At 49.3% G+C, this 10,202-nt stretch overlaps 1 protein-coding gene across 1 annotated transcript in view; it reads left to right on the top strand.

Moving 5' to 3' along the window:
• Positions 1 to 10,202, top strand: part of MGP (matrix Gla protein) — a 41,255-nt gene that overhangs the window by 8,045 nt on the left and 23,008 nt on the right. The window contains exons 2-3 of the mRNA XM_069654456.1: positions 6,795 to 6,971; positions 8,714 to 8,749. Of these exons, the coding sequence (XP_069510557.1) occupies positions 6,911 to 6,971; positions 8,714 to 8,749 (97 nt within the window). The 5' untranslated portion in view covers positions 6,795 to 6,910. The remainder of the gene's footprint in view (positions 1 to 6,794; positions 6,972 to 8,713; positions 8,750 to 10,202) is intronic.

Genomic DNA, 10,202 nt, shown 5'->3' with positions numbered 1-10,202 from the left:
AGGACTAGGCGAGGGATTGGCAGGCCGCCTGGAGAGAAAGAGGGTGCAGGACTAGGCGAGGGATTGGCAGGCCTGGAGAGAGCGGGTGAAGTACTAGGCGAGGGATTAGGAGGCGTGGGGAGAGCAGGTGCAGGACTAGGCGAGGGATTGGCAGGCCTGGAGAGAGAATGGGGGGTGCAGGACTAGGTGATGGATTGGGAGGCGTGGAGAGAGAGAGAGAGGGAGAGGGGTGCAGTATTAGGCGAGGGATTGGCAGGCCTGGGGAGAGAGGGTGCAGGACTAGGCTAGGGATTGGGAGGCCTGGAGAGAGTGGGTGCAGGACTAGGCGAGGGATTGGCAGGCCTGGGGAGAGAGGGTGCAGGACTAGGCAAGGGATTGCCAGGCCTGTAGAGAGAGAGGGAGGGGGTGCAGGACAAGGTGAGGGATTGGCTGGGCAGGGGAGAGAGGGTGCAGGACTAGGCGAGGGTTTGGCAGGCCTGGAGAGAGATGGTGCAGGACTTGGCGAGGGATTAGCAGGCCTGGAGAGAGATGGTGCAGGACTTGGCGAGGGATTAGCAAGCCTGGAGAGAGAGGGTGCAGGACTAGGCGAGGATTGGCAGGTCTGGAGAGAGAGAGAGGGTTCAGGACTAGAAGAGGGCTTGCCAGGCCTGGAGAGAGAGAGGGGGAGGGATTGGCTGGCCTGGGGAGAGAGGGTGCAGGACTAGGCGAGGAATTGGCAGGCCTGGAGAGAGAGAGAGAGAGAGAGAGAGAGAGAGAGAGAGAGAGAGAGGGTCCAGGACTAGATGAGGGCTTGCCAGGCCTGGAGAGAGAGAGGGAGGGAGAGGTGCAGGACTAGGCGATGGGTTGGCAGGCCTGGGGAGAGAGGGTGCAGGACTAGGCGAGGGATTCGGAGGCCTGGAGAGAGCCGGTGCAGGACTAGGCGAGGGATTGGGAGGCCGGGAGAGAGCGGGTGCAGGACTAGGCGAGGGATTGGCAGGCCTAGGTAGAGAGGGTGCAGGACTAGGCGAGGGATTGCCAGGCCTGGAGAGAGAGAGGGAGGGGGGGTGCAGGACTAGGCGAGGGATTGGGAGGTCTGGAGAGAGCGGGTGCAGGACTAGGCGAGGGATTGGGAGGCCTGGGGAGAGAGGGTGCAAGACTAGGAGAGGGATTGTCAGGCCTGGAGAGAGAGAGGGAGGGGTGGGTGCAGGACTAGGTGAGGGATTTGGCAGGCCCGGGTGTCTAAGTGAGGGTTGGCTGGAAGGTATACAAATGGAATGACTGGGCATAGGAGTGTGATTGCAAGTTAAGGGGCAGGCCTGGGTGAGGGCTGTGTAAGGGCGGGATTGGTTATGTTCTAAGCAGGGAGCATGCTTGAGTAAGCACTGGGTATGGCAAAGTATTGGGCTAGTGTTCGACAGGAAGCATGCCTAAATCTGTGTTGGGTATGTGACAATGTTCTTTGAGAACTAGCCAAAAAAAAGGGCACTCAGTGTTTTCTGTGCAGGAGGCAGGATTAGTTGAGTGCAGACAGAAAGCACGACTAGATGGATGCTGTTCAGGCAACTAGGCACGTGATGGGCGCGTGGGCTCACTCTATGTATAAAGGATCATTGAATGCTGCGAAGGGCCTGGCTGAGAAATGCTGGACAAGAGGCCTGCGAGGAGGAATGCTTAACACGGGGAGTCACTGAGACTGGGCAAGAGACTAGACTAGTTAAATGCTCGAGAGATGGCAGGTGGTTGTCATGCAAGGGTCAGGCCTGGGGGAGTGCTAGACTGGCAGTGAGACTTAATGAGTGCACCAGGGCCTAGCAGGGCTCTCAGAAGCCGGGCAACATGTTCTGCTGCACTAGGCACTGGAGGCAGGAGCCACCAGGCTCAGGAATCATGCAGAACCCAGGCATAAGCTCACTGCCCGCGGGGACTGAGGCCGTACCTGGTGCACTCATCTGAGGGACAAATAGGAGTCACTGACTCTGAGGATACTATCATAAACAGTGGGGGGAACATGTTTACTGTCCCATGTGACCCAATAGGAACCAGTCACACAAGTGTCAAGGATCCACCAGGTAGGTGGTGGAGCAAATATAGAGGCCTCAAGAATCCAGCTGAACATCGAAATCCTTAAGTTTTGGGAGCCACAGCGCACAGATCACTTACCTACAGGACCCAGAGGGACATATTTCGAGGACTTGGTGTCACCAAGATCCATGGTCACCATACTAAAAATTTTAAAGCGTGGCTATGCTCCTCCTGCTGAACCATAGTGACATCATAACGCCCTAACACTCCTCGACCGAGAGTGGGAGAAATCAGGGAGAAGGACAGGTTCTAAGACAATTTATCTTAACCCGACATGACATCATAATCCCAGTATCTGTAGCTGTAGATCTTAAAACAACACCCACTCTTAGTTGGCAAAGTACAAACCCCTGAAACCAGCATCAAGACAAATTTATGTTCTGAAGTACCATAACACAGCTAGACCCCCCTCTGCCAAACTACCAATGCCACAGGGTCAGAGTCCACCCACCGAGACAAGCAGCTGTGGGCCAGCACCCCTAAAACTAAATTCAGTCAACATAGAGACATAAAATAAAAACTCAACCCCAGCATAGATTAACATTTTGCCTAGCAAGTGCTGCAATCACAGAAAAACGCCTTCCCTGTCAAGTGAGGGTCAGCAAATTATGGATGTGTTGGGGTGGCTGATGCTAGAGAAACAAAATAAAATAAGCATGGGGGTAAGTCACACATGCACACTGTACATGGAGAATACCAAGGGCATTACAAGAAAGGGGGCAAGGGCGAGTGAAGAAACGTGCCCCAATACTCGGCCATAACAACCCTCTCAAAAGGTGCCCAAGTCTCATGACATTGCCCTGAACACCAACCTAAAGCTAATGTATATTTCGTTACCCTGGCTAACATAAAGGCATGGGCGCAACTACTGGGGGATTAAGGGTGTCCAGACCCCACAAAATATAAAAAATTACCTTTCCACCCACAAATACTTCGGCTCCCTTGGGCAGTAGTCACAGACAGCATTGGTCACCTCAACCGTCATGGTGGATGACCAAAGAAAGGGGGTCTGTTGTATTCGACTCTCCATTTCTCAAGCAGGATAGCCAAAGACGCCACCAAAGAACAAAGCCTGTCCAAATGAGTTTATATGGTTCATGATTTTTACACTTTTACTGTTAGGGTGAGTGGTGTGACAACGAAAATGGGCCCCAAGCCCAGTGTGCATTACATGCTCGCAAGACTTGAGCCTAAATCACTATAAGAAACAACTCGTTGGTCATTATTATTTTCCCAGAATGCTCTTTGGTTCTCTGTAAAGTAGCCAGAATCTCGCATTGGACCTATTTGTCACTCTCCCATTGGTCATAGGTGAATGAGTTACAGAATGAGAGTCATTGGGCCTCATTCCGAGTACGGCGCTAACCAATGGCGCTATTAACGCCTTGGTTGACGCCGTACCCGGACCGGCAGCGCCTTGGTGGATGGCGGAATCACCGCCCCATTGCAAGGTTGGCGGGGCGGTAATTCCCCATTCACCAAGGCTCTTCCCCATTCCCAAATGAGCCCCCATAGGGCTCAATGGGGAAGATGCAAATAACGGTGACCGTTCATTACGGTCACCGTTATTGGTTTGGAGGCCCCTTTGCGCCCTCGACTTTAACACCTGCTCAAAGCAGGCGTTAAGGGTGAGGGCGCAGAGGGAACTCGGAGTATGGCGGTAAGGGATTACCGCCACCGGTCTCGTTACCGGTGGCCGCTATCCCTTACCGCCATACTCGGAATGAGGCCCATTTACTCCATGGAGTTTATTTTAAAAGTGCCAAAATAAGTGTAAACACAAGTCATATTAGACAATATGAGAATTACATGCAGGTGTAAAACAAATGGATTCCTACTGAATCAGCCTACCGTTAGCACCGGCTAAAATCTGGTGGGTTACAAAGGAATCCACTGTAAATGCCATTTGAAAAGTGCAATTTGCAGACGTCTTCTACAATTTTAACAAAACAGAGTAAAATGAAAGAGTAAAAGTGATTTTGCCTGTATTTATTTTTCATTTTAGTGTGTTGTTTTCTAAAAGTGTAAGATTGCAGGCAGGGGAGTAACCCGCACGTAAATGCTCGCGTTGACATTTCCATGCATGTAATTAGCACTTTTTTTTACAAAAGTTGACTAAATTAATTATTCATACTGAGTGTTTTATTTATAAAGATTTAGTTGCAAACTAAGCCAGAGATTTTATTTACAGTATGGACACTGGATGGAAACAAGACCACCTTATATGATGCTGAGTGACCCAAAATACATGCTTGCAGGGTTCAACGATTTATTGTTTAGTGCATGCGGACCAGTTCTAGGCAACGCCTATCACATTTTTAGCCGCATCCCATTGTTAGACCTCAGTCCTAATTTCGCAATTACTGTATTTTTTCATGCACCTTAGAGAACCAATTGTACATTTTGTGAGTTTTTACTTCCCCAGAGATATCCTTATTTCCTGCAGGAAAAAATTCCAGACGCTGCAGACATCGCACAGGCCCATTTCTTTCGGCATATGTCACATTCCAAATCCCTGGATGAACCCATCCTTCCTAAGGTCCGTAGTTTCCCCATCTGTATGAACCGTTTGCTACCTTGGTCTCTTTTGTTTCCCCCTGGATTTTATTTCCCCCTGGTGATCCCCCCTCCACACCTTCCCCCGGTGACTCCCCAGGACCTGTCCTTAGTACTGGTGACATGTTGTCTGTCCTTGGTGCCAGGTGGAAGAAGCAGAACAGGTTGCTTCTCTGAGTGACATGTTGCATATCTCCAGGTGAATCCCAGAGTCCATCCTTTCCACCGGCGACACAATGTATTCTCTTAATTTCATTCATCTGTTCTTGAGTCTTTCTTCAGGGAAAAGCTTATCACAGAAACTCGTCCTTCCTAAGTGAAAAGCAGTCCTCATTGAAACCATCTTTCCTACAGGTGACATGGCCTTTGTTCCTTCCTACTGGCTAACACCACATTGTCACTGTACCCAGCTCATTTACTTTGTAACGATCACTGCTATTAATTTTGCAAAGTACTGCAGCTGAACAGCGATGCAATCATGAATGTACTTCTGGAAATATTGGTCCCCTGCAGCATTTCAGTTGTGGCTACTCCGTGGCATCAAGGTGAAAGTTATAATCTCCCAACCATTTCCAAAAAATGGTCCATCACCCCAAACCTGCAGCCAAAGCCTGCAAACCCAATATGTGGACCTCACCTCAACTATGAACACTGACAATGGCACAGATTGTGGGCAAGGCTAACTGAAGCAGCCCTTAGCAATCACCCGGGGCATTGCCTCCAACATGTGGCCCAAATTAACAGCTTACTTGGTTCCAAGTTCCAAGGTGAACAGCATTAACTCAACTTGCTGCTTAGCCTAATTCCATCGCCCAACCTGTACACAAAGCTAGAATCATGATCCATAATCTGAGCCTAATGTCCCCACCGCCAATCATTGGCCAGTGTCATCACTACCATCCCGTGGCCAATGTCACCTATTCCAATAGACCAATGTCATTATCTCCAACCTTTGGAAAAGGCAACTGTGGCCAGCACTATCACCAGCCAACCTGTAGATGCAGCCAAAGTCATCACCGCCAACCTCGGGTCAGCGCCAGCGACACTGCACCTATCCTACATTTTAATGCCTGATGCCTCAACTGCACCCAAAGCCAATGGCAAATAATACACAGAAGTTGTTTCCTGTGGGATTGCTTAAATAGGTATGCAAATTAAACTCATTTGCCTACACAGATAAATGTGTTTCTATTTAGGCGATCATAAATTCATTTTCTACCTCTTGCTTGATTTGCAAGAACATAAATACTTATAATATCCAGCCAATAAAATATCATTTCATACCATATCTTATCTGGCAGGGTCAACGTAGTGGCGGGAAGACAAAGAAGCTGCCGTTATGTGGCATGTGTTTAGAAGGAAATGGGTTCATTCTCCGCCTTAACCAAGACCAGAAACTCAATGGGACCCATCAGTCAAAGCTGAAAGGAAACTGGGACGGGCACCAGAGAGCCACTAGGTTCATTTGTATATCACATTCAACACTCTGAAGATGTTGCCAAGGTAACTGCCCGAATGAGGGGAAAAGCTGTCAAGGCTCTTTACCCCTGGAGGCTACTTGACCAGGTGCACGATATCTGCCTGTAGAAATATGGCGAGCCAATGGCCTCAGCCCATCATCCGGACAATGCCATTGCCCACACTTCTAGCTAAGATCCTGGCTATCACACCTAACTGGAGGCTTGGCTGGCATGAGGCAGAATCTCGCATTAAAGATGCTTTGAACCTCCTGAGCTTGGCCCCATTGTTGCAGGAGAGTGCACGGGGTGGTGATGTGTGCAGAGGGTGACACATGGGGTCATGAAGTTGTCAAACTCTGCCAGTATTTCTACTCTCAGGGACCTCCTCGCCTCCCATGTTTCTGTATGTTCCGTCTTTGCTTTCCTTTCTAATGCTCTTTGCCACCCTGCTCTCTACTTCTCTTCAATTTCTCCTGCTTCTCCCCCCTCCATTTTCCACTTTCCCAATAAATCCGCCCACCCTCTTCCCCCAGCTCCGGTATGTTATTTTATCACCTTCCAATAAAGTGTTTTGAGAAATGTTTTCCCCTACAACTTGCTGCCAAAACACCTCCCTCCCTGCCTACTCCCTCTCCCAGACGCCCCACCCAGAGACTAACTTCCCAGCCCAGATATCGGATCCCACATAAATAGTGCGCATTCTCTTCTGCTCCTCAGAGACTGCTGCACCTGACCCTACTATCAGACGGGATCCTGCTGAAGACTAGAGGGCGAAACACGACCGGATACATCCCACACAGATCTGCCCAAGACCCGGAACCGGAGAGCGCGCCATGCATACCCTCGTTATCTTCGCTCTGGTCATCACTCTGGCCACCGTGACACTCAGCTACGGTAAGAAAGCCACAGAAGGGTGAAGCGGTTTGAGGGGGCGGGTTACCGTCCGACCACGAGCAGTCCAGCCTCGTCCATCCTCGGATTCCCGAGTGCTCAGCAGTAAAATGTGGCGCTATACACGTGCACAGAACCACACGCTCCTTCTGATGCTCGTCAATCCTGCCCCGCAGCACCCCAGTGCTATCTTAGTACTTGTTCCCACAAGAGGTCTTCCAGTGCAACTCAATACTGACTTGCAAAACCCTCGCTTTTCCACTAATGGGGCCCTCACATAGCCCTAGCAATTCACCCCAATTCTTGCAGGCAGAAATACAAATACATCTGTCGGTGTACGCCTAGCCCACCTCTCGGCACTATCGCAATTCCAGGGTCTGGGTCTCCACACACACAGCTCGGCTTAGGACCCTCCATTTTGCAGCCCCTCTACCAGTTCGCCACTGGGAAACACACGCAGCTCTGCCAGTGCACCTCGGCACTGCCCTGTAAAACCCCCCTGCTACTCTGCTCTTAGTACCCAAACACAGTTCTACTGATGTGCCTCAATCTGGACGGCAGCACCCCCAAATAACCCTGCATTGGGAACCCTACGCAGTTCTGCAAACACACGATTATCCTCTCAGTAGGCACCGATGGTTTTGTGATGCGCTGACAGCCCTGCCAATGCAACTCAGTCCTGATATTTCAGTACTGTTGCCTGCTCACATCTCTGTCAACGCTGCTAAGTAGTGAGGTGTAAGACCCACCCCCATTACAGTACAACAATCCACAGCCAGCTCAGCCAGTGCAACTCAACTCTGATCTACAGAGGGCTGTGCTATTCCAGCACTGGGACAGACACACAGCTCTGTAAAGTACCTCAATACTGTGCCCGGATGTAGCAGTACGGTGCAGCTCTGCCAATGCACCTCAGCCCTGTCGTGGAGCAACCTCTGTTATCCCAATCTGAGCTCTGCAGACTGTGCCCTGCCTTACTACACATGTGGAATACATCCATGCGCCTCTGCATACAATCGAGATAGTGAATGCACAGCATTCCTGCGGGCTGCCGTGGAAGGGACATGAGGAAATCTCCCTGGAATTTCCTGCTGTTCTCTCACGATGTACCCAGTCTGGATCGTGTGTGTGTGTGTGTGTGTGTGTGTGTATGAAAAGATTACTTCCAGCCAAACTGCAGAAACCCGATCTGCCTCTGGAATCCACATGTGCAGTACGTGTGTCTCCAGTATTTAGCATTTTCAAGTTTTCAATCCTGTGTTTCTCTTTTTTTAACCTATTTCCTAATATTTTCACGGTTCCTCCTTTTTTCTAATTCATTCTGCTTTTCTCACTCTTTTCTCTTTTTCCTGCTAATTCCCCATTCTTCCCATGTATCTCGTGTACACTTTCTTTTGCATTTTCCCTTTTCTGTTGAGTTTTTTTGTCTTTCCAGTGTTCGTTTTTTTGTCCTCCATCGTTTGCTCTATTTTCTCAAGTTTCCTTATTTCCATGTTCCTTTCCTCTGCTATGTTTTTGTCTATGTCTATAACTCAATTCCTCCCACTCTCATTTCCCCTCTTTCATTTTTTCTGTTTGATTCTCATATTTTTCTTTTCGTACTATTGTATCTGGTGCCCCTTTTATCTTTACCTCTCCTTGTTTCCTCTGTCCATCTTCTTGCCCCCTTGATCTTACATGTTAAAGAGTCAGAGCTCTTCGAAGACCTGATATCGGCTAACACCCCGTTTTCTCTTTCTCCCCAGATTCTCAGGAGAGTAACGAGTCCTTCGAGAGATACAGTAAGAGACATACCCTTTCTATCCCCTCGTTGTGTGTTTATCGACAGGTGAATTTAGACCCCCAGACTGTACCCCACATTAACAGGAGAGGGAGATGCCCGCCTTTTCTGCTTCATGTAATTGCTTGTAACGCACCCACTGGAATCCATTTCCTGAAGTGCATAGAGCAGGAGAATATTACTAGCATCTGGACTAGAGACTGAGAATATGCCCACTAGGGGCCAGGGCATAGCAGCCTCACTTATTTACTTGGCTATGTATTCACCCACCGAGTTATTGAACATATTCATTGATGTTGGCATGCCTTAGCATCAAGGATGACAGCACACTCCAAGGCGTTCCCAATGGAACATATTATATCCAAATGGCAATGGCTCTACAAGGTGCCCAATATTTTGAAGAATACACATTACTTTTGTTTTATGTATATTTGAGCTTAACTCGCATATCATTGCCAGTTGCCATCATGCTTTGTTCGAATCTTATTGGCACTACACCATTTTAGGACATCATCAGATGTTTACTGTATGCCCAGTTATCAAACTGCGTGTGCCAATTGCTGGCTTCCATCATGCCCATCTGGTGCATCATGGCAGTTTCCTGGATATATGCTTATCACATCATTGCTAGTTTAGCTTATGCCTACTCTGCAGATAATTAGCAATTTCTCTGATGCCCTGCCACCCTGACAGTTTGCAATATATACATTTAAACCGCCAGTGCCTGCTCCCTCCCCTCAGGCTTTACATTCTACTGTAGAGAGAGGCCTGGCTGACGAGCCACGGCAAGATCCGCGGCCACGAGCAAGGAGACCGCCCGTGGTGGGCACTGCAGAGAGGACTCTGCCCCTCAGGCAGTGCCTGCTATTGGCTTGCAGCAGGCTGGTGGGTGTGGCCAACGTGTAAGCAGACAGGGTTGGGTGGGGCCTCTGACAGCACTTCCCTCTAGGAACTGCTTGAGGGAAGGCCTTCATTCGCTGCCACCGTCACAGGGGCAATGATTGGCCAGCCCTGGCCTGGTCTTAGTGACGCAGGGCCGATTGAGAATGGCGACAGGGAGGTTTTGCAGCTGCAGATTTTGTCGAATTCGATTTCATCGCATTTATTTTAACAAATTCTGCCGCCAATATATGTGGGCGGGGGGGCGGGTCTACGGGAGGTCTTCCCCTCATATTTGCGGCAAAATCTACCAAATACAAAATCGATGAAATCAAATTCGATCAAAATCTTGTTGCCAAATTCACACAGAACCATGAGAATGCACTAACTGACGTCAGGATTTGCACTAGTGAAGGCATCAGTAGAAAGAGGGCATATGCCCTTCCGCTGGCACTGACCCTCACAGAAGCACATATCTGGTCAGTGTGCCCAAAACCCACAATTCCTGTCTTCCTGTCATGACTAAAACCGCGCAGCTTGGATTATTGCGTCTGCCCTGGTAATTGTAGCCAAAG

This window comes from Ambystoma mexicanum, chromosome 3q, assembly GCF_040938575.1.
Source record: "Ambystoma mexicanum isolate Mex_15411 chromosome 3q, UKY_AmexF1_1, whole genome shotgun sequence".
NCBI classification, from domain to species: domain Eukaryota; kingdom Metazoa; phylum Chordata; class Amphibia; order Caudata; family Ambystomatidae; genus Ambystoma; species Ambystoma mexicanum.
Note: the sequence above shows the minus strand (reverse complement) of the source record. Positions and strands in the feature narration are given on the sequence as shown.